The 24,789-nt window shown below is 40.2% G+C and overlaps 1 protein-coding gene across 1 annotated transcript in view; it reads right to left on the bottom strand.

Moving 5' to 3' along the window:
• Window positions 1–1,407: 1,407 nt before the first annotated feature.
• The window catches only part of RELCH (RAB11 binding and LisH domain, coiled-coil and HEAT repeat containing), a gene marked incomplete in the record, with an annotated part of 1,574,926 nt that continues 1,551,544 nt past the window's right edge, over window positions 1,408–24,789 (bottom strand). The window contains 1 exon segment of the mRNA XM_044065183.1: window positions 1,408–8,028. Coding sequence (XP_043921118.1) covers window positions 7,908–8,028 — 121 coding nt within the window.

Below are 24,789 nucleotides of genomic sequence, written 5' to 3'. Positions count from 1 at the left end.
ATAGCCAGAGATGAAATGTCTGTGAAAACTAGGACTAGGAATCCTACGGTATTGTCCTTAGGGGTGAACTAGTTGATACTCTGGAAGTGTGGAAGTTTTGAAATGGTTTTATAACTTCCAGATGCTATAACATATCTCAACAAAGTTGTGTGTATAGCAACACATATATGCTAAATACTGGTTCAGTTTCTAGCAAAGGAGGGTAGTGTCAGAACCAGAGTCAGATGACCAGATGTATGTGATGTTATTCTGAAATCCAGCACTGAAATGATGTTTTAATACTAGATGAGACAGAAGTCTCAGAGCAGTCTGTTTTTGAAACATGACCAAGATGGAAGATCACTCACTCACTTCACCTTTCCTTGCTTTAGTAAGTAACCAGGGGATAGTAATTCTTCAGATCAGACAGGAAAATATAGGGAGATTAGTAAAGTATTGTTTTTCTGTACCTGTGTGAACCCTTCCATCTATTTTTTAATATTTCCTGTGACTAAAACTCTAGTATTTATTGTAAATAGATATTTAGCATTTTCATGTTCTTTTTTATTTATTATTAAATATATTTAAACTTTTTATTGTGCATGGTCTTTTACAGAATATTTTAATCTTTGAGAGTACTTATATTTATTTGGTGACACTGTGGCTGTTCCTGAAAGCCTTGCTGCATTGGTTAATCACTACCATTTGTGCTGGTATTAACTTTACTCAGTATAATTGGGCACCCTTATAAGAGCCTTAGAATATCTGGCTTTGGAGTGTTCTGGTGGCAGTACCTACCTTACAGTCCGGGCTAACTTAGCAGAGCAAGTAAATCTGTGCAAGTCTTTCCCTGGCGTGTGTGTATGTGAAAATCAAATCTCAGAGAGTGTGTGTCAGCTACTTGGGCCAGGGGCACACAGCACTGGTTTCACAGAGAGTGTGGTGGAGAATTTGGCTTGTAACACTCTGCTGAGGACTCAGCTCTACAGCTGTGCCAGTGAGGAGTCTTATTGGAGGCCTGGAGAAAGAAAAGCAAACTCATACCCTGGACTGAGTATGTTCCCTGTGTGCTCTCAATGAAAATTGTGCTTAGTGCAGACAGCTGCACCTGGAAATACTGTGTGTATCTATCTTTGTTTCAAGTGAACATCCCTCTCTAGTGTCAGTGGTGAGGATTCAGGCTCCTTGATTACTGGTCCAGAACAAGGACATCACAGTATGACGACACTCTGAAGCCCACACTTGCTAGTTTTACTGCATCTGTAAATGAACTGTTGGCTTCTAGAGCATTAGAGTGAAGAAAAAAGTGTCTACACATTGAACCTCATATCACAGCAACAGATCACACCTGGCACTATGAAATTCAAGTGCTCAGTGTTTATCACAACAGTTTGTCAAAATACATGTCTTCAAGTGACACAGTCATTGTACTTTGGCACAGACAAATTTTATTTTTTAAGATTACTTTTTACAGAAATAAAAAAAGTATTCTTTCTTTTATTCATAATCATTCACTTTCACAGCAGCAAACATGTTTAACATCACTTTCTCAACAGTTTACATTCGATAAAGAATTAATGCTTTCCACCTGTGCATTATGATACATGAAGGATCATAAATAGTAGTTGGTATGTTTATTCCCATGCAGTTCTTTTCATAGCATTTAAACCTGTAGTGGGAAAATGAGCCTTAATTATGTGATTCAACATAAATAAAACTTGGACAAGTACATTTCAGTGGATTACAATTTGCAGACAGATTTAAAGAATTCTGACAGTACCACGAACCCTTTGCTGCAAACATAAGAAATATGCACACAGTTAACAGACTGCTATACCTTACTTTTTTACACTCGTATACATTTACATTGAGATTATAGAACACTATAAGCTGTATCAGCTTGAAAACTTAGAACTTTTAAAATGTAACTACTGTAATGGTTTATAAAAACTGAATTTTACGTGCAGTGTACTAGCCAAAAAGAAGAAGAAGTACTAGGAGAGGACACCTTCAAATCAAATTTAAGATCTTTAAACATGGGTATCCTCCAATAAACTACTGGTAACAACAAATTACTCCAATAGAACTTCCATGATAAGTTTTTCAGTGTGCTCAATCCTGACAAATCTGTTACTTAGCCAGTGATCACAACTCAATTGTAAAACTGCCTCTTGCCAAAACACCAGTTTACAACCTAAGTTAAAACATTTCTAGACCGGGTGTACACTGAGGAACAGATATGATGAAAGAAAATAAAGGATACAGTGCTCCCCATGGTTTCATTTTAATAATTAACATTTAATGAACAGTGCTGCTGCCCCACTTCCTACCTGTCTCCAACAGTTGGACTTACTTTACTATTGTAGCAGTAAAAATTACTATGCGGGCAATATTTTAGTTTTAAAGTACAAAATAAATAAATAAATAAACAAGAGCACACACAGGGCATCACAATACTGATCTGTCAAATGCTGAAGTGAAGCCTGGGTGGGCAATGCAGTACTATAACTCTTAGATATAAAAGATTACTTCACAGTGAAACTGTATGAAAAAATATTAAACATTAAAATAAAATTGAGCACCAAAAAACATATAACTGCACACTATCGTTACTTAAAGGAACCAATGCAGTAAAGAATTTTCAGGAAGATAATGAGGTGCATTCTTTCTGGAAAAACTGATGTCCTTAAAAATGCTTAACCTCAAAACATAAAGAAATTTGCTTTGTACTTAAAACTCTGAGTCTAGTGAAACTGTTGCAGTGGACCTTACTTTCAAATGGTTCACATTAATTGCCAGTCATGAATAAGGAAATACCAAAGACAGTAAGTCTGAACAGCTTAACAGATTTTTATCTTTAGCGTGACACACACTTGCAGTTCTGTTTTCCATGAAACCACTGCACTTATGACTCCCCCCTTCCTGAAAATCCACACCTAATAAAATTAGTCCACTGAGAAAGGCAATAAACACAAAGGTAAGTTGAATGTCTATTGCCAGTTATGATGAAAGTACTTGCAGTCACTTGGTGGCAATTCATTGGCAACAATTAACACAGCAGCTCTTGCTGGAGAGTCACTTCTTCAATTAAGAATCCATCCACACGACACAATGGTGGATGCTTGCAAAAAAGAGAAGATAAAAAACATTGTCCTTAGATCTTTCAAGCTAGATATCAGGAAAAGACTGAAATATGGAGTTCTACATTAAGAAACCATAAATGATGCTGGGCCCTGTATCTTCTAAAGGAAATGTTCTCTTCATAATTTAGCGTTAACGGGATTTGCAGACATTCTTACCAGCATCACGGCATCTAGTGACAAAGTACCACGACACATTTTGCTCTGTCTCATTCCTCATATACCTGGGCAGTTTTTTTTTTTAAATAATTTTCAAAACCTTTTTATTAAGTCACAGCCCAACTATATCAGCACTATCTCTTGGTGACATCACCCCAGTGATAACACCGGGATCCATCCACAGACTGCACTGGATGGACTCCTGTGCATGTATGATGGTGCATCCATCAAAACAGGGATCTCAAAACTCATGGCCCTCAGATCTCAAGCAGCCTCATACCAGCATAATTATAGATGGGGGAAGCAACTATTTTTCTAGCTACAATGCTTGCATTTCTTTTTAGTTTTGGAGATTGTGGCTCTTGCCAGAGTTTGTTAGCCCTCATACACCAGTAGTTATTTGAGTTTGAGAACTCTGTATTAAACTATTTTTCACTATCTGACATCACACTGGATGGAAAGGGTCATCTGAACCTTACAAGACAACAGCATACAAAAATCATTTTATGAAGAATGTAATTAACAAAAGCGAAGTATACAATGTGACTGAGTGGACGGTAAAAGCATTAAAGTGCTGTAAGCACCTATGCAGTGATGCAAAATGTATGTAAAACAATGTCAGTAAATCACTTTAATGTAATTATCTACAAAGCTTACACTCAGCAGGTAAATGCATAAAAAACATATGTGCATCTTGCTGTACTCTTCTGTCAAATGCTGCTTTAATCCTAAATGTTCTGTACAGATCATGGTGTTCAGTAAATATATGGATTGCTTGATTAAGCAATAGCAGCAAAGTTTCTCCTGAAGTCACAAGTTTAAAACATTGAAAAGAGAATTATGCACTTCAGGTGCAGTAAGGTTTGGCTGGTCATGGATATGGGATGTGATGTTCCCTAAGATGCTTACACTAGAATATAATGCATGTACCCAATAATGCTGAAGCTCTGTCTACTATTCTGTGCGTTACTGTCTTTATGACACAATTCAAGCAGATGCTGAATTTCATTTGTGTGCTCTAACTTCTGCTGTGCCCCCAATCTGCTTAATAAACAGTTTACAGTTTAAAATGGCAAATGCATTGTTTCTTCCTGAAACTCAGCAAGAATACAAGAATCACAAAGCCAAGGACAGACCCCAAGTAAAAAAAACAGAGGAGGAAAGATTAGTTTATGCATCTATTACATTACAGATGAGGAGGAAATAGCAAATGTCTCAAATGCAACAAAAGGTGCTATTCAGCAGTTAGCCTAGGGCGGCGTCTTACAAACACTGACATGTGTTCTAGCCAAATTAGTCAACTGCTTAGTGGAGTGGATGCTTAATTGTGCAACTGAAATATCTCCCTCCACTGGTAACATCACCATGAATTCTTCTTCTTTGGGCAGGTCATTCAAATTAAGGACCCCAGAAAACTAAGATCACAAAAGCATACTTCTTCTAAAGTACAATGCTTCTGATTGAATATGCACAAATGTTGGTGTCCCCAGGGTAAAAAAAGTAGAGATACTTCACCTAACGTGCGCCATACCACCTTAAATAAATCTTGAAAAGCAAAAGGGAAATTATCTCTTCAGATATGTCTGGCACATCCATAGACTCAAATATCTTCTGTTGTAAAGTTATCACCAAACTCCTGCATTTTCAATACCTCCAACTTTTTTAAAAGTAACTCTTATGGCACAATAGGACTAGCAGACCTAAACAGGGGTGGTACCAGAGATTAATATGTTTGTTTAAAAATCTTGCTTCATCCTTAGATAGGTATTGGTCTAAACTGTTATCACTGAAGGAATGAGACCCTTCTCTCCTTCAGATATGTCCACAACAGACTTTTACCATTTAGCAAGAAAAATGAAAGGAACACGATAGCACTGAACTTCTAACTTTAAACAAAGGCTATTCAACAAGACCAACACCCAGATGATACAGGATCATTTAACTTTCATGAGAAAATCATCCTGGTTTAAAAGATCATTCCAAGATGACCTGGGGCACATATTCTGAAGATCCTGACAAAGAAATATAACATACACTTTTACCATTGTCTGATCTGTGAAGAAACCCACTTTATGGTCATCCACTACATTTTGCAATGCAATATGGTGCAGTAGCCAACTTAAAGGACCATTTTCCTGCAAAGGGTGGGGAGATGTATGGCCATGCTAGAAATAACTATGCCATTTACTACTTCTGACAAAAAGATTTTCAAAACTTTCAAATGGACTGTTTATGGAAACAAACACCACCACACAAGCCGCATAATATTTAGCAGTAGTGAAGCAACATAAAGACCTTTATTGATCCAGTGCTGAATGGTATTTCTTTCCATGATTCCCACTTTTCAAAGATTAGTGATACTTCTTTATATAATCACACTGAACACATTGAATAAAATAACAAAACTTTTCATTTTCTGCAATTTTATATGTGATTACAGATGGTCTTCCAGCAACTTATAAATGGTGCTGTGGAGGTCTTTCAGAAAGATAAAAATTCAGCAGTGTGTTCAATCCTAATGGACTCTATCTGTATATCTATACATACATACATACATACATACATATACACACACACACACACAATGTGATAGTCTTTAGTAAATCTGTGACCAAATGGATGAATGAAGTTAGAGACAGTTTAACACCAACGATGAAGTACCTTCTTAGAGATGACAGCATACACAAACCAAATGAAACCTGATTCATTTTACATGTAGCACAATTATTTTCAATGTTAGTACTGAGTTGCAGTTTGCAACTCTTTTATGCATGTGCCGATGACTGAACTCCTGCTGTTGTTACATCCTTTATTCTCCACCTAAAAACTTTGCTATAAAAGCATAATTATTTATTGATGGGCAATTTCACTATATATGTAACCTGCTAAATAACACCCTCTTAAAGATTACTGATGGACATCAAGAACTAACAACTGTCAATGCCTACCTGGTTACAAACATAAATAATGTAGACTAAGTTAACTGTATTTCTTTTAATAACACAGGTTCTATGCTCACTATATATACTGGGCATGGGAATGCAAGTGGAGGGGAAGTCAATAAAATCAACAAAGAACTTAAAGGGAATGTATGTAACAAAACTATGATCTTTTCAAAACTGAAAAAGCAAACATAAAAAGTGAGTGACCTACACATTGATAGGACTTTAACAATGAAAACTACTGCAACATAACATATTCACTGGTTAGGGGGTGGTATAATGGTTAAAGTGTTTGCCTCATAGTCACAAGGTACATGGTTTAATTCTCATCTTTGAAAGGAAAATTGGCTAGGCTTAACATGGCCTGCAAGGGCAGCTAGCCTAGCATTTAACCTATGAACTATGACTCATAAAGGTCAGATTTAATCATAAGAGCAAAGCCTGAGGAATCAATCCTTCAAGTCAACGGGAGTAAATCCATGGACAATTCTCACCTACTCAAGATATTATACCATGAACAATTTAAATCCATGCACAATTCTCACCTATTCAAGTTATTATACCATGAACAATATTTTTAAAATTTTGTTTCTTTTTGTTCCCCTCAACTCATGCAAGCCACTGCCAGGCACAGTGGCATACCTTTCAGTATTCTCAGAATTTGAATTTCTGTAAGAGTTTTAACAAAGGAATGTAATGAGTGTAAAGGAATTCAATACTAACTTGAAGACATTTAATGCAAACGCCTTCAAAGCTTGGAAAAATGGGTGCATTTAGCAGGAAATGTGCAAATGAATGTATGCCTTTGCTGATTAAAATGTCTATCATGGGCTAAGCAGCAGTAACCTCCCAGTTAACTTAAAGGTTCTGATTCCATAATTAGCTGAAAATGACTGTAACTCCCAAGGTACAACACTAACTAAACCCACACTAAAACATTTAACATAACTGCTTACTGTGTGCATGTTTCAGATTGTTTACTATGACTGCATGCTCTACCAGAAAATATGTATTAATATCAAGATAAAATATAACAGTAATGGGAGAAATACACTGCTTTCCAGTTAGACTCTTATTGCCATTAAAAAATAAATAATTCAAAAAAAATGTCTATGTGGTTAAGAGGGAACTGGTTAAATAACGGAGTTCAAAATATGGTTTAACACATAAATATGGAATTTATCGATACGAAGGCACAAGATAATGCTGGTGGCGCTTTCTTGTCAGTTAACATTTCTGTATAGTAAAAAAGCATTCTGAAATGGCTATTTTATAATTTAAATAAACAAGTGTTTTCAATTTGTATTACTTCATGACACAGACTTCAAATTTACATTTAATGTGGTACCTGTGTATTTTTCAATGTATAATACAGCTATTTACTGATATCCTGCTGTAAAATAAGAAATATTTACCATTCCACTATATAAAATTATACCAGAAAACCAGCCAAACACAGAACAAGAACTAGACACAGACTTAAAAGATGTGTTTTAACAACCTTACGTAAAACCAAAACTTCAACAGATATACACAGAAATATTTAAACGAAGTGCAAATATCTTTGGAGGTTGGAATAAAATCAATACAAGGAAAACATACAATCAAAAAAAAGGCAGACAAATGACTTCAAGTACAAGGAATCAGCCTGTATGAGGTCCATTTTAGTGTTGGAATACATAGTTCTTCATTTCTTTCGTTGAAATACATTGGCCAGCATAGCACCTGAAGTAGTCAGCTGACCCATTTTGTTCAAGAACTTGGTTTTCGTGTCTTCACTTACAAGGCTTGCAGCAATAGACATTGAACTACAAAAGATTAAACGTAAAATTTCAATAACCAGGCATTTTCAAAAATGATATGTATAAAAGTTGTGACACTGTACGATTTAAAAGCACTACTAAACTACTTCTGTCTTTTAATGAACAACACTTTTTCCAGCCAAATTTTGAGCAGCACCCATCAATATCCACAGCTTGCAGAGTATCATGAAATGGAATACTGACTGCAGCTGAAATGACAAAAGGAGACATTAACTTGGAAATTGTGCAACCAGTGCTCAAGCCACAAGCGAAAACTTAACGGCACTCTGACAGGTATACTAACTGCAAAGGAAAATAAGGGCAATATAACAAGCCTTGAACTAACAATGCAAATCTAAGCACATTAAATAAAATCCAGCCAAACCCACACCAACTGTCCAGTGAGGACAATACCCAAGCACAAGTACAGTGATGTGAATTTCTGGTAAAATGGAAAAAAGGGAGATAGCAACAAGACAGGAAGAGGCTGACATTTATTAACAGGTCATCCTTTTGTGCTCAATGGAAATAATGTATGCTTGCACCTCTAACCCTGTGACTCAAGTGATGGAAAAACAATAGCAGAAGAATATCTGGGGGTATGTCATACAAAAATCAAATACTAATTTGATTGGGTGTTTAAGGTACTAAATCTGTAGAAACTGCTGCGTAATTTTCCTGAACATGTGAAATTTAGCCAGGTCTTCCCAACTACTACAAACTGGTGAAATGCAGCGACATACGAAGTATTAAAGAAATAAAAAAGGCTAGGCACAGACACATGGACAGTGGACAGACTTCAAGTGGCCTTTAGTTTGCTGCAGCATCTACTGTGTCCTCAACAGCTCAGAAGAAATGTTTTGTTATATAGAAACCTACAGTAGCCTCAGACCTTCACTGACTGAAATCAGAAAAGTTTACAGCTACACATTCTTAACCAGCCCCAGACAGCATTCTCAATATAACCAAAGTTTCGCCCTTTAAGGAGTCTTGGCAAAACTCCCTTTACTAATGGCAAAGAAAGAGCGTTGACAAAAAGAAGAGCAAACTTTCCTTTTGCAGTTCTTAGCTGATGGTGAAATGGAAGAATGTTACACTGTGCAGAAAACAACAAACCAATCTAGGGAATATGAAGGGCACAAACCTTTCTGAATTTATCCATAAATATCTAAGAGATTAGCAATCAGATTTCTTTTTTCACCTATGCATTTCTACAAAGCACTGCTATCACAAATGAGGAGGCAAGGATTAAGAAAAAAGTCTGCTAATGAACAATTTCACCAACTGACCAACACTTTATTTCATTTAAGAGGTTCCTCCTTTTGTTGAGACTAGACATTAATTAAGAGGTGATCACTACTTAGTTCCGTTTCCCACCACAGACAATAACAGACAACACTCCACCGTGTTTTTTGCAAATGGAATTTCAAACTACACAAAGTAGTTTGAAATGGAATTTCAAACTACTTTGTGTAAGAATCTCTCTCAACCTACACAACATGTAGGTTGTGACGGTAGGTCACTACTTCAATCAAGAAGCATAATGAAAACCTATAATTTCACATAACTGCCATTTTAAGTAAAAATCAAAGACAAAGTAGCTGAAATTATGGTACTTTGGCTTTGCCATATAACTGGTACACAAATTATGCTATGGAAGCAAAAGACAATGAAAATAAAGCCAAAAAAAATGTCTCTATGGGATATAACAATTTAATGTAGAGAGGGTTAAGAACTGTAAAAAAATTCAAGATTTTTATACATATATACGTGTGTGTGTGTATGTATATGTGTGTGTGTGTGTGTGTGTATATATATACATATATATATATATACACACACACACACACACACACACACACACACACACACACACACAGCGATCAAACAGCAGAATCACAACTGCTTGAAAAAATATGTAGAAATCACACCTGGTAGAAGATTCCTGCGGCAGAGTGAAAAAGAAGTTATGTACCTACCATAATGTTCCATGTTAGTTGTCTTCATCTCGCCTTCTTTCTTGCTGGTTGGTATCGGAGCCGATCCTCGGCTCCGACTCGGCCATCTTCAATAGCTCGAGAGCTGTTTACTGGCTCGAGGCTACCCCTTATCCCATGATGCCTAGCGCTAGCTACTTAGATCTTGTTTGAAATAGCTAACCTAGACATAGCTATAGGAAGAAACCCCTCCAAACAAATGGTTAAACATACCTGTCCTACTGTCTAAGTCAGTAAAGGAAAAAAACCAGCAAACACTCAGCCAGTGAAAATTTTAACTCCTCTCAGTTCAACAGGATAGGGGGATGGAGGGGGGACACAAGAAAGAAGGCAAGATGAAGACAACTAACATGGAATGTTCTGGTAGGTACATAACTTCTTTATTAAGTTGTCAATCTCGCCTTCGTTCTTGCTGGTTGGGAGAGCGTCCCTAGCACCTACAATCTTGGGTGGCTCATTGGAACAGACTCTTCAGAACAGTGGAACCAAAGCTAGCTCTACTTCTGGAGACCACATCCAACTTGTAATGAGAAATAAAGGTATGAGGATTTGTCCACGTAGCAGCGACACAGATAGAGTCCATGGGCAACCTAGACTGGAATGCTACAGACGTGGCTAAAGCCCTGGTAGAATGACCTTTAGGTTTGATTGGCAAGTCTTTGTTCCTTAGTTGGTAGATAAAGGTAATGATATGAGACAACCACCTGGATAAGGTCACTTTGGAAACTGGGAGACCCTGTTTGTCCCGAGCATAGGAAAGGAAAAGTTGGTCAGACTTCCTTATATCCTTTGTCCTATGCAGACAGACACGCAACTGTCTATGAACATCCAATTGATGTAACTTGTATTCTGCCTTGTTGGTGTGGTTAGGGAAAAACACAGGTAGGTCTATAGACTGATTCAAATTGTTTTCTGAGCAGACCTTTGGAAGAAAAGAAGGATTAGTCCTCTGAGCAACCCTGTCCTTATGAAATACTAAGTATGGAGGATGGACGGATAGTGCCTGAAGTTCAGAGACACGTCTGGCTGAAGTAATAGCTACCAGAAAGAGAGCCTTCCAAGATAGAAACTTAATGGAGCAGGAAGCTGCTGGTTCAAAAGGGGGCATAATTAATGAGGTTAGTACCAAATTAAGGTCCCAAGGAGGAGGGGGATCTCTCACTGGGGGTCTAAGGAGAGCAGCCCCTCTTAGAAACGCTTTACATAGCTTATGAGACAATGTTGGCATTAGAAAAACCGACATGAAAATTTGAAATGGCGGCTAATTGAACCCTGATTGTAGCAGAAGCTGACCCTGAATGAAAGAGTTCTGTTAGGAACTCCAAGATCTCATGGATAGGGGCTTTGAAGGGATCTACATTTCTATCCTCTGCCCAACAAGAAAAACGTTTCCATTTACTAGCATAAGTCCTTCTAGTGGCAGACTTATGGGAGGAAACAATAATGTTGCGAACGGCTGGGGAAATACTGGGAAGCCTGGCTAAGGTTGGAAGTGGAGCGACCAAGCTGTAAGCTGGAGCGTTTGAAGGGATTGATGCAGCCCGCCTGATTGATGAATCAGTAGGTCTGGAATCAGATCCAGAGTCCAAGGCCGCTCGAGAAGGTAATGGTGCAGAAAAGGGAACCATATCTGTCGAGGCCAGTAAGGGGCAATGAGGATCATTTTGCAACCCAACGACATAGCTTTCTGAATGAGTTTCGGTATCAGGGGAAATGGAGGAAAGGCATAAAGTCGTCCCCGAGGCCAATCGTGGACTAAAGCATCTCTGGGAGGGTGACCAGGAAGCGGAAGAAGGGAGAAGTAGCTGCTGCATTTGCTGTTGAAGGGGGTGGCAAAAAGGTTGCAGCAAGGCTGACCCCATTTGCGGAAGATTAAATCCGCAACTACCTGATTCAGAGACCACTCGTGAAGCATGAGAATAGCTCTGCTGAGCCTGTCCGCTATGACATTGGACATCCCAGGGATGTGCGTTGCAATCAGAAATCGTTGGGAGGAAATCGCCCACTGCCAGAGTCTGAGGGCTTCTTGACATACGGGGTAGGGCCTGGTTCCCCCCTGCTTGTTGATGTACCACACCACTGACATGTTGTCGGTTTGAATTGCAATGGTCCCCGAAGGAAGAGAGTCCTGAAGAGCTTACAATGCTAGGAGCACGGCTCTCATCTCTAGGATATTTATATGCAGATGGTACTCGTGAGCCTGCCAAGTGCCCTGGACTGTCCTTCCCTGATAATGCCCCCCCACCCTATTAGGGAGGCATCCGTGGTCACTGTAGCAACCGGAGGAGGCTGAATGGAGGGTCTGCCCTGAATCACTAGTGGGGAGACCATCCACCAGGAAAGGTGGCTTTTGCATGCTTCTGTGATGATGATCATGTGAGACATGGGGAGCTGTTGAAAGGACCACTGCGTGAACAGAAGCCACTGCAGGATTCTCATGTGGAAGCGGGCCAGGGGTATCAGAATTGCCACCTCCATAGAACCTAGAGTCTGAAGGACGTACCTGACTTGCACTCTTTTGCATTGCATGAGGACATGAACCTGCTGGCGAATAGTGGACACCCTGTCCAAGAGTAGCTTTGCGGACATGCTCCTTGTATCCAAGTCTGCTCCTATGTAAGTAATAGACTGACAAGGCAACAAGGCAGATTTTTCGAAATTTATGGTAATGCCTAGCTGGGAGCAAATTGAGATTGTATAGTCCCTGGCTTGAAGGAGCTGATGCCTGGTAGTAGCAGTAAGGAGCCAGTCATCTAGATAGGGAAACACCTGGAATCCTTGATGCCCAGGTGAGCTGTGACCACTGCCATACATTTGTTGAACACCCTGGGGGCTGTGGTGAGACCATAGGGCAGAGCTCTGAACTGGTAATGACTGACTCCCAGCCAGAAGCGAAGGAACCTCCTGGAGCATCTGTCCATTTTGATGTGATGGTACACATCCTGGAGATCTATAGAGCACATCCAATTGTCCTGACCCAGAAAGGGTAGAATGGACTGTAGCGTGACCATCCAAAACTTTGTTCTTTGAACAGACTTGTTCAGTCTGCTGAGATCCAAAATAGGTCTCCAGTCCCCTGTCTTTTTTGGTACCAAAAAGAACCTTGAGTAAGTTCCGGATCCATGTTGATCTGCCGGGACTTCCTGGATGACTCTTTTTTTTCTAGCAGTTATGAAACTTCTATAACTGCTTGGTCCCTCAGATTTGGTGGAACATCTGGGAGGGACTTGCATGATGGTAAAGGGGGCTGAACGAAAGGAAATCTGTAACCTCCGGATATTATTGAATGTACCCATTTGTCTTGCGTTATGCTTAGCCAGGCTTTTGGGTACAATGAAAGTCTTCCCCCGAGTGCCTCCAGAGACGGACAGTCGGGCAACCCCTCAGGGATGTTGAAAGGGCTTGTCAGAGAAGGATTCTCTACTGCCCTGGTTCTGCAGTCCCCCTCTGCCACAAGGGCGGCATCTGTTATTATTATTTGCTCCTCTGCCCCTGGAGGAAAAATCACTACGTGTGTCAGGCGAAGATCCTGGGATTTCCGAAACCACATCTTTCCACTCTTCTGACCCTTGGGGTATGGTCTAGAGGTAGTGGAAAAATGGATTCCCACGGCAGAGAGAGTCTTGCCTTCCTGTTCACACCTAGTAAGAGTGTCTTTCACCTGTGGTCCAAAAAGAAAGGAACCATCAAAGGAAGTATTGATGAATGACACACTGAAGGGTTCTGCAAAATTACACAGCCGCATCCATGCATGTCTCCGAAGTGCCACACCTGTGCCTGCAGCTCTACTCGCCCCATCGGCTGCATAGGAAATGAGCCTCATTGAGGAGTTGACTACTGAATTAAGGGTCGCCAGTTGAGAGGCCACTTTAGCCTGGGCCCCTTCAGCTGAAGGATCCTGCAGGGTATCTCCGAGATCTTTCAGGAAATCCCTCTGAAGCCTGGTAAAATGGCATGAGTAACATAGTGAACTCATGGAAAAGGTCGCTGAAGCAAACATTCGCTTCCCATATCTATCCATGGTCCTAGACTCCTTGTTAGGAGGATGGACAGAAGAAGACGTTTCCGCTAACTACTTTTTAGTGGCTGCTGCTACCACCATGGCATCCACGGGAACACCCTTAGTAAGGAACTGCTTGGCAGGGGGTGCAGTAATAAACTTGGCTGGTCTCCTCGGGGTTGGTTCCACTGTATCCGGGGCTGACCAAGCCCTTTGAGCCACCACAGACATTAGTGGATCGAAGGGCAGAGAAACCCAAGAGGTGGAAGGTCGGGAACCAAATGCATCCAGGAATACAGATTAATCCTCGGTAAAGGCTAGGGTATTCCTCGGTAAAGGCTAGGGTATTACAGTTCCCCCTCTGCTTAAGTATTTCTAGGATGTCCGAAAAGGAAACATCTTCAGAAGGGGATCTCGTCCAAATCTGTATCCGAAGTGACAGACTCGGGGGAGTCAATGTGCTTCCTCTTGCACTTCTTCTTCTGAGGGGGCTCCTCTGAATGATTAGGGGATGCCTCGGAGGAAGAGGAAACACCCAATGGGGTGCCCTGAAGCGCTGGTTCCCCATGCTTGGGGTCTGGAGGAGGGGCAGAGATCGACGCAGGCACTACGAGGGACGGAGCCAGTGGGGTCGAAGGTAGAGCTGGCTGAGAGGCCAGCACACTCCTCCTGACATCGAAGGCGTCCCTGCCACAAGGAAGAGAAGGCTCCGGCTCCGAGGAGACCGGAATCCTCCTCCACACTGAGGGAGACTGCTCCGAGGCCGATGTAGGAGCCGAGCTCACCTGCGCCGACGCTCCGAGAGGGAGAGCGGGGTCAGACAAGGATCCGATGCCACTTGCCCCCTCGGAGCCGACGAGGGATTCTTGGCACCCAGATCCCTCGACGGAAGGCACCATCGATGGGATCGGAGCAGACTGATCCAAAAGAGAGATAGTTATCGGAGCCGATGGTTCCATGACTTGAACCCCAAGAAACTCTGGCTCCGAGCTCAATGGAGTCAGAGGAGGAACACCGATAGAAACAGACAGAGCAGACACCTGTTGAGGGGGGGCTGGACAACATTTTGGCCAGTGCCTGCGACTTCAATAACCTGCTGACCATTCTCTCCACATCATGGTCTGAGAGCCTGGAGGACCGAGAGGAGTGTGAAGATCTAGGACTATGGTCACTTTGCAGGAGGGGAGACCGAGGAGCCGAATGAATGGACTCTAATGAAGGGGACCTCGGACTTTTCTGAGTTCTTGACGGCTCCGAGGGGACTACTGGAGCCGACGAAGAAGCAGTCTCGTCGGTTCTGGCCAGAACCGAAGTGGAAGGTAAGCCATGGGCCGATGACGGCTCCGAACTGGGAGCCGACGATTTGGCCGGTTTAGGAGACTTCACTGGCAAAGTCTTGGCCGGTGAGTCCTGAGGCTTAAGCAGCCCTCTCAAAATAAGTTTATTCTTGTTCTCCTGCAGAACTCTTGGGCTAAATGCATGGCAGATAGAGCAAGAGTCCTGCAGGTGTACAGCGCCTAGACAATAGACGCAAGAAGTGTGCCCATCTGTCAGAGACATCTGACAGCATGAGCCACACTTCTTGAATCCCGACACTTTGGATTCCTTAGACATAATACACAATAAGAAATACCACTAAACTAACAGTAAACACTACCACACAAACCACAAATAAGACACAATATACTACAAGATAAGGATATATCTTATTTTTTTTTTTTTTAAGAATTAGGAAGCCTCTAACTAAAACAGCTACCTAAAACAAGGAAAAGAAGAAAATTCTACAGAGTAAGCTATCGGATGGGGAGGTGGGGGAGGGGAAGAACTCTCTAACTAAAACGCCCACAAAAAAACACTAAACTATCACAACTAGTTAGCGACTACTAGACAAATACAATAAGGACAAAAAAAATCCCTAATCTGACTGAAAATGTAGTAGAAGAAAAATATACGAGCCTGAGCCAGAACCATGAACCTCGCAGCTGAAGCAGCAAATGAGATCTGGGTAGCTAGCGCTAGGCATCATGGGATAAGGGGTAGGCTCAAGCCAGTAAACAGTTCTCGAGCTATTGAAGATGGCTCCGATCCCAACCAGCAAGAACAAAGGCGAGATTGACAACTTAACATCTTAAGGTACATCTATGTAGTGGTAGCACTTTTATGCTGAATTTTGAGAAGGGGTCTAGTTAGCAGAGTTTTTCAGCATGTCTGTCATTGTTCCTGAATTTGCCCTACAAGTTAAGGTTGTTCTTGTTCTGCAACTAAACAGTGTTGGTATACAGACCTGTGACTGCTGTTTCCAAGGGGAAATCACTGCTTGCGAGACTTCTAAGTGTGTACCTTCAGTGATTACACTGTTTTGGGAGGCATTTCCTTTTTTAAGTTGAAATGACTGTGAAGTTGGTAAAGCTTGTGGGGGAAGGGTGCAGTATGCTTGCCCTCCCTGAAATAAAATACAAACCTGCACAGTTTTCTTTGCTGCTCTTGTGTATTTTAAGCATTTGTTTAGTTAATTTGTAGCAGAATAAAGGTATTTGATCTACTGATTATAAGCACAGTTTCTCTGAAATTTGACTTCTACTTATTTTTGCAACTGACTATTTCTATTCGTGTTGTCTACCTCATGTCATTGTTTTTATCTATAGTTGCATATCCGTGCTTTGGCATTTAAGACTTGCTCAATCTGGCATACGTTGAGGGTCCGCGTCAAGGAAAAGCCGTGTAATAAATGCATGAAAAGCAGAAACAGTGCAGCATCACATGCATCCTGATCACAAACTCCTATAACACAGGTTGTTGAGGTAAGCTACCACCTTTCTGGTACAACAGATACCGCTTTTAATTCTTTACTAAGGCAAGTCAAAGTTACATTTGTAAATACACAAGGAATCTCTTCATATAACAATTTAAATGTTGTTTTGACATCAAATTTGGCAAGACGAATCTCAACTAGATTATCAATACACAGGAAAATTAATTTTGGAAAGAACTTCAATCTGTATGAAGGAACACCTTACATTAATAGAAACTTGAGAATAGATTTTCATACAAGGGTTGAAGTTCAAAAACTTTTCAGGTTAGCTAGTGCCAGTGTTGTAGAAGGGTAAAGCCATAATTACAGCCCTCATGACCTAAGTTTACACTCGAGTTCCATCTGAGTTAAATTTAATTTTAATAAAAGCAGACGGGCTGTGGGAAAGGCATAATGGTTAAGGTGTTTTCCTCACAGACACAAGGTACAGGGTTTGATTCTTATCTTTGGAGAGAAATTGGCTAGACTTAAAAAGCCTTCAAGGGCAGCTAGTCTATTACTTAACTATGAACCTATCAGTTCGGCTAGTGGCTCAGACACTTGACTACACTATCAGGGATGATGGGTGGTACCATCCTGGGGGAAAGGGATACAGCAGGTCACAAAGTCTGCCACTACCCTTTAGATGGGTGTCAATACAGTTGGTGACATTAGGCTGACCAAGTCAATGGATGACGGCCTTCAAAAAGAGTATGTAAAAGTATGCAGTCGCAGGAGTGGACATGATATTGTAACTCACAGTAGTAAGGGGGTTCATACATCACTCTGCATAGGGGGTGGGGTTGTGATATCTAGTATGATCTTGCCTCAAGGATACCGGCGAGAGCACAAAGCACCCTCACAGATGGCTGAATTGCAGCCCCCCCCCCCCCCAAACAGCACTTAATATGGCTCTGGGTGGAATGAACAACACTGTCTGATCATGGTGTGCTTAATAATTGTCTGACATGTAGACAAACACACTTACAAAAATATTAGTCTGGTTGATCTCCAAAACATAAATTCTTGACTACATGAAGATAAGGTCATATAAGGCGAACATCAAATGTCCTGCATTAAACTAAGATACTTTAAAATAATAGATATTTATTCTCCACAACAGCTAACCTGGAAGAAGCTCATCTGCAATCCTGAAACATCCCCAAGCTTACAGCTCCAGCTGGCATAATTAGAAAACTTTCCAGCATCTATGCTCAGAGGCATAAATCTCTTGCTGAAACACATCACAGTGTTGAAACACTGGGCTATAAAAGCAAATCCACACCCTGTGCTCTCCAGTTCAACCCCCCCCCCCCCCCAGCACTGAATAACCACATTACAAAAATAGGAATAAACAGGTAAGATCCATCCAGTGACAAACTGAAAGGCTAGCAAAACACAGGGAAATGGTGGGATAGTAATAGTCACCTCTGCAAACTGCTTTTTCACCAATCAATTAATATGGTGAGTGTATGTCGCACCTATTTTACAGGTGGGTAACTGCTGTGAAAAATCCCATACAGTAAAATTAAATCCCAATCAAAGAGAAGAGCAAGACCAAAAGTTAAATGCTCAGAAGGTGAAGTTCCAAATTACAGAGGTGTCAAAGGAGGCCTGACTCTTGGAAGTTCTGAAAAATAGTCCAAGCAAAAATAACAAATAGCTTTTTTTCACGTTTGGCATAGGCAATCTTACATTTATATAAATGAAAAACAAACATTAACACCACTTTAGTTGCCAACATTATATATACATCACAGACACCGTTGAAACAACTGCAGTTGCAAACATTACACATCATTTACAATCTATCCAGTCATTGTCAGTAAAGCATTATATGACTAATTCATATCCTGCCTCTTAAACCTTGCTCCTTCTCTGCATATATTGCTCCCACAATTCCAATTTTTCTATGTAGTTTGCTCTGTCCTTTTTCTAAAGATCCTAATTCCAGTTGTTTTATCTCTGATACTATATTCGCTACTTCTAGTAAAGTTGTTCTAGACTTTGATTTCTATTTTCTAGTAATTACTTTTTTGGCAGCCACTAAAATTCGACTCAGCAAGGCTTCACTAAGTCTAGGCAATTCCAATTCTGTATCATAGCTCAAAAAAAAAATCATCTCCCCAGTCAATCCAATCTGCTCACCCAGCATCTCTGACACAGCAGTTCGCAGGGAATCCCTGAATTCAACCAGATCATTACAATCCCAAAAAATATGTTGCCAGCCACCTCTTCTTGCCCATCAAACTTCCAAAGAAAAAATGGCTTTTTAGGCACTGATGTTTACAATGCGCTGACACACTAAAAAAAAATCTAAAAAATGTATATTGTATATATATTTTTGGTGCCCTCCAGCCTACCATCTATCAGTTTCCCATGACTGACTGGCACATCATTTCTCATAGGGTGAGAGCGGTTTCCAGTCCATTTGTTCCCTGTGAGGTGAGAGCTAATCATGCAGCATCACCTTGCTAGCCACAGAGGCAGTTTTCTTATGCTGCCTAACCCCCTCCACCTGGTGCTAACATAGGCACCACTGACAAACTGTCTATGCCCAAGAGACGGAGGTGTGCTCACTTCCTGACATACATAAACAAAGACTGCAGCACTGACTTGGGTAAACCCACCCAAGTCCCTCATCCTCCCCCCAGGCATGTGCAAAGAGGAGTGGTCTACGCCACTCCTTTTGAGCACCAGGTCACCACATGTGAGAAACTACAACACTCCTCCTCAGGTGAGTGCACCAATGCAAGTCATGGATCGACTGCCTGCCCCCTTTCTCATCCAGCTTCCTGGGTCACTAATTCATCTATCTATCCATCCACAATCCCCTTTTGGGTCACAATTATGGCTTTATCCCTCTGCACCACAGAGCTGGGGTTACAATGGATGCATTCTTGAAACAGGCACGAGAAACTTCCTTTGGCAGCATTTCCCAATGGCCATATAGCTGTCTGGTGGCAAAAACAATGCAGTTAGTCGATTTGCTTAGCTACAGCCACTTGTGCCTTACTTAGAGCAAATTAAATAAATGGCCCGTCTTCCTAAACTTATGCACTCTTTACAGATGTGAAAATCAAGGAAACATATGATTCTCCATCCTGAAATCTGACACTGAAAAGAAAATGGGGAAGTGAATCTTTTGAGAGGAATGGTACATCAGATTCAAGGGAAAATTAATCCTTTTGAAATACCAAATGGGGTTCATTATAAATACAGGCCTAGAATCCTGAGATCCTATGGGTAGAGGTAATTAACAGTGAGAAAAACATATTCCAAGAGACCATTTTCTGATCCTCCAAATCAGCCACTTTTAGTTGGTGACCTGCAAACCTGTGAATTACAAAGTTCAAATCATAGGAGAAGACTTTTTTAAAGGAATGAAAAAATGAAGAACCTTTCAATTCCTGCAAAAAAACAATCTGGCGCATTATAACTTACCTTCTACATCCATATGTTGAACTTCTTCCACTTGGCAGATTATGTCCCATGGGTGAAAGGCTTTCTTGCAGCTATATCACCACTGAGATGAAGAAGCTACTAATTGAACTAAGAGAACTAGGAAGCTGCTGTGCCTGAATGTGAACACTGTTGCTGCCTTACCAAGAAGGACTTTTAGGCTTGTAGTAAGATAAGTTCCTATGCTACAATAGGCCTGAGAGCCTGACAGAACTCCCTTATCAGCCACGTGGGGAAGCAATGATGACTTTTAGAACTGTTAGTATTTATTCAATTAATTTTGGTAGGAAGCACAGAAAGATGGAAAGGTGCACAGGAATCTTCTGAGACATGGAAGGGAGAATGCAGTCATCCTCATCTCCTCTCTAGCCCTGGTGAACCAAGCGAGTGAAAGACAGAGAGAGATGCAATTTCCTCCATGGCAAACAGGTCAATTTCAGAAGTGCTTCCTTCTCAGAAGACTATGACAGACAGATATTCTTTATATTCAATTCTAGCAAAGGGATGGAACCAAGACTGACTGAGTCCATCAACCAATGCACTTCCTCAGGATAGGAACTGCTGCAAAATGATGCCCCAGTCAAAGGTCCACTTCCAGATTTGCACAATCTCTCTGTAAAAAGAGTACAAAATACCTGACACACTATTTTTTCATGTACCATGACTGACTTTTTTTCTTTTCTTTTTTGAGTTTTATGGCATGACCAGCTGGAATACTGGTCTCAGGTGCCTTTCTAGAACCTGGATGGCAATGAGTATTGTTATCTTGAGCAGGTTTAAGCAAAATTATTTTTGTGGGGGCTCCATTCACCTGTGCTAAGCAGAATTTTAGGTGGGGCCCTCAACTCTTCAAGAAAGCATCTATTAGGGGCTTTGATGGATTTGGCTACTGAAACAGTAACCCTGCAAAAGGGCTACTGGGCATCACCACTGTGTAGCTCAGTGACAACATATGACAGCAGCATAAGATCCATTACAGTGTGATGACTGCAGCCACTACTACTTCATGAGCAGGTGGAAAACAGGATAGTAAATGCAGTGGTTTGTATGAGGTATTTTATAAACACCAGTGCCCGTACCTCCACACATTTCTAATTTCTCACCCAGGTTGACAAGACTGAGATCACAACCTTTTCTTTTAACAGGAATAACCAACAATGTCTCCAACTCTGGCAATGAAAGAAATCCTTTATGTTGAAAGAAAGCATCTCTAACCATAAAAAGATTCAAAATAACAGCCTCTAATAGAAATGCACATCGACATGGCCACCAGAAACCAGTAATCCAAGAAAAGGAGTACAAGCTCCTTCTCCTGCAGGGCTTTCACCAACATGGTAAGCAATCAGATATGCATTCTGGCCACAGAGGAGAAAGCAAATGGGCAAATTAAATACTGTAAATGAAGACCACCCATAGCAAACAGAAGGCACCATTTGTGCAGATCCTCAACAAATGGTTATTATACCCAAGTAGCAGGTAATGAATTTGAATGCCTCTTGAAACAAATTCATATTCAAAATAGAAACACTGAAAGTCAGCTATAAGAAAGCCCTTCTGTACCAATGTACAGAACAGTCTGTCATGCCAAAATGAAACAATCTGCAAACAGCACACTTAATGTAAGTGATGATTTCTCCATAACTGTAAGACTGTGGAATTTGTATATGTAAAGAGATGTAGCCCTTCCACAAAAATGTTTTTCTTCGTGTTTTATTCTATTTCAGTATTTGTTCTAGTAATTCATTTATGCACTTTAGTGACATTACATCTACATTTCTGATTTGATCATGGTTTGTGGCTGAAGTGCTGAAAATATAACCGACTAGGCTGTGCTGTCAAATCCACAATAAACTAGTGTTTTTTTTTTTTTTTTTGAGTGGCATTCAATTTCTTTTAACATGAATTCAACCAGTGACACCATTCAAGCACCTGTAAATTCATGACTCAGAATTTGACATAACCGGATACACCTACTGAAGTCCAGGATGGTAGGGAAATTTATTGTCCTTTCACAATGAGTCTGACTCTCTTTGAAGGACAAACAGCCTGTGTAGCTAATGTGAAAAGTATAATCTGGTCCACTTCTATGTGCATTGTGTATACTGCATGATGTCTCAGTGAAACACTTTCTCTAAAAGGGACCTGAGAAGACTCAAATGTTCTAAGGCATGGATGTTTGAGACAGTGTCCTGATCACAACGGTCCTTACTTGTATTTCTACAAACTGAGGTAAACTTGAAGAACCAGAAGTTGTGCATTTACCATAATGACAGATCTGAATGGTCATAATTCATCCTGCTTAGACTTTCAGGATGTCTGCACACTGAACAGCATAACTTCAGCTCTCCCAGTGTCACCATCTGTCCCTATTTGCGAGGGACAGTCCCTCTTTGGGCAGTTATGTCCTGCAAGAAAACTGAAAAATCGCAAATACCCTGAGATTTTAGGACAAAAATATTTCCTACTTTTTTTTAAATAGTTGCATAAAACAGTTATGTTGTATCTGAAACAAACAGCTAAATGTTATGTGAAATAGCATAAGCAACTCAAATGCTACAATAATGAGCTTTTAAAAGTGAAGTTCTGTGCTTTGCATAGGCCATGGGTATGTTTTATCCTGCAAAATCTCATGTTTCTACAAAAAAATGTCCCACTCTAGGCATTTGAAAAGGTGTCACCTCTAAGTGTGAAAACAGAAGCTGAGAAAAAGGAGTGTCACTGAATTTTCTTTATTGTAAAATTCAGTTACTGGGAAGTTAAACTGCCTGGATGCCAGCAAAGAAGAAATTTAGGAAACCTGAAAGAAAATCAACCATAAAAGTTGAAAAGAAAGCACTGATTTGGAATGATTCTGCAGCTGTTCAGCAAAAAGCAGTTCAAGGTTCAGATTTGGTTCAAGAGGTGGCTTCCAGTCATTTAGAGGAAAAAAAATAAATCAAATGCACTGAGAGGTGATTAAAATAAATGATAAACTGAAGGAATACAGCAATTCAAACAACAAAAGCTGGGAAAAAAAACAGAAGGTTAAACTAGCCATTCGGATGAAATAAAAATGCAAAAATTAGTTGTTGGCATGAAGAAAATGCTGGCTGAATATGAGGTTTCGCAAGAACAATTATTTAAAATAATAAGTTATTGGGCAGAGTAAGCAGAGAAAACCTGACATTTTCTGCTGTACCTGAGAAACTGGAAGGAACAGACTGTATTATTTTTATGAAAGCACAAATAAGCAACTGGACAGCATAATTTGTTTAAAAAGGCACATTGAGTATATGCTCCAAACTTGGCCATGACAAAGCAGCCAAGACCTATAGTAATAAAGATGAAATAATACCCACAGAAAGAGCTGATCTTGACAAAATAGTGGCAGAAGGGCAAACTATTAAAAATTGGAGATAGAAGAGTGTTTCTAGAAATGATTATTCACTATGCACCAGGCAGAAGAGAAGCAAATTTATCCTAGCAATCTGGAAATGTCAAGAAGGAGGTGTGAGATTTAAGACGCTGTATCCAGCTGTCTTCAAAGTGTTTTTTTCCTGGAAGATCAGTCATTTTTGATGCAGAATGGGCTAAGGAGGAAATAAAGTTTATCCAACAAAAAGCAAGTCAGCTAGAAGGTGACTCTGGTTCTCATTCTTTTGATGGAAAGGTTTACAGAGATTTTGCTAGTGAAACCTATTCCAATGTTCCAAAGGAAAATGTCTGAGAGACAGAAAGAAAACATAGGAGTTAATAGAGGGACACATCAGCAGTACCTTGAACTGGAGTCTGGTGTTTGGAGATAGACATGAACAGGCAGACCAGCAACTCTGAATTATTGAGTAGATGAAAGACTATAAAGCAACTTATCACATTTGATAAAATATTTTTTTCAAGAAAAATCGGCTGAAAAACACTGGACTTTTGTTGACTTTATTAAACGTTTGGGTGGACTATAAAGCATATACCCCACTTTATATTATTAATGTTTAGAAGGGCAATAAAAGGGAGAAAACTAAGTAAAACTATTTTGTTTGTATTAGTACTTGTATAAAACATTTCATGATATAAACTGCATGTTATATACAACAAAACAGTTTTGTGTAGTCAGGGGTATTTTAAATGTGGGGGGAGGTCTTTTTCAGTGCCTGTTGGATGTGTTAAAGATAATGAAGTAAACAAGTACTTTTCTTAGTTGTAAGAAATATAGGTTTTGCAGTATAATGAGAAAAAAGACTGGACAAAAGCAAGTTTAATGTTCATATGCTGTGATTGTGGGCTGCTGGGGTGGGGTATAAAATTGCAATGATTATATTCTACCTAGAATTTGGATATTCTCTTTTTATTTTACTACTTTTAACTTGAGCTGTAAATGGGTGTTTTGTAAGCATCTAGGCTTGAGAAATAAGGCAGATTTATGAAAGCTATGAAAATGCTAAGCTTCTTACTACTGCAAAGATATTAGTTTGTTTTCCACTGAAAAATGTTCAGTGGAGTCGAGCTGTCTGCAGCTGAGGGCAACTCTGCATTCTTTTCTG

The sequence above is a fragment of the Protopterus annectens genome, chromosome 3.part0, assembly GCF_019279795.1.
Source record: "Protopterus annectens isolate FY-2018-M chromosome 3.part0, PAN1.0, whole genome shotgun sequence".
Lineage (NCBI taxonomy): Eukaryota > Metazoa > Chordata > Ceratodontiformes > Protopteridae > Protopterus > Protopterus annectens.
Note: the sequence above shows the minus strand (reverse complement) of the source record. Positions and strands in the feature narration are given on the sequence as shown.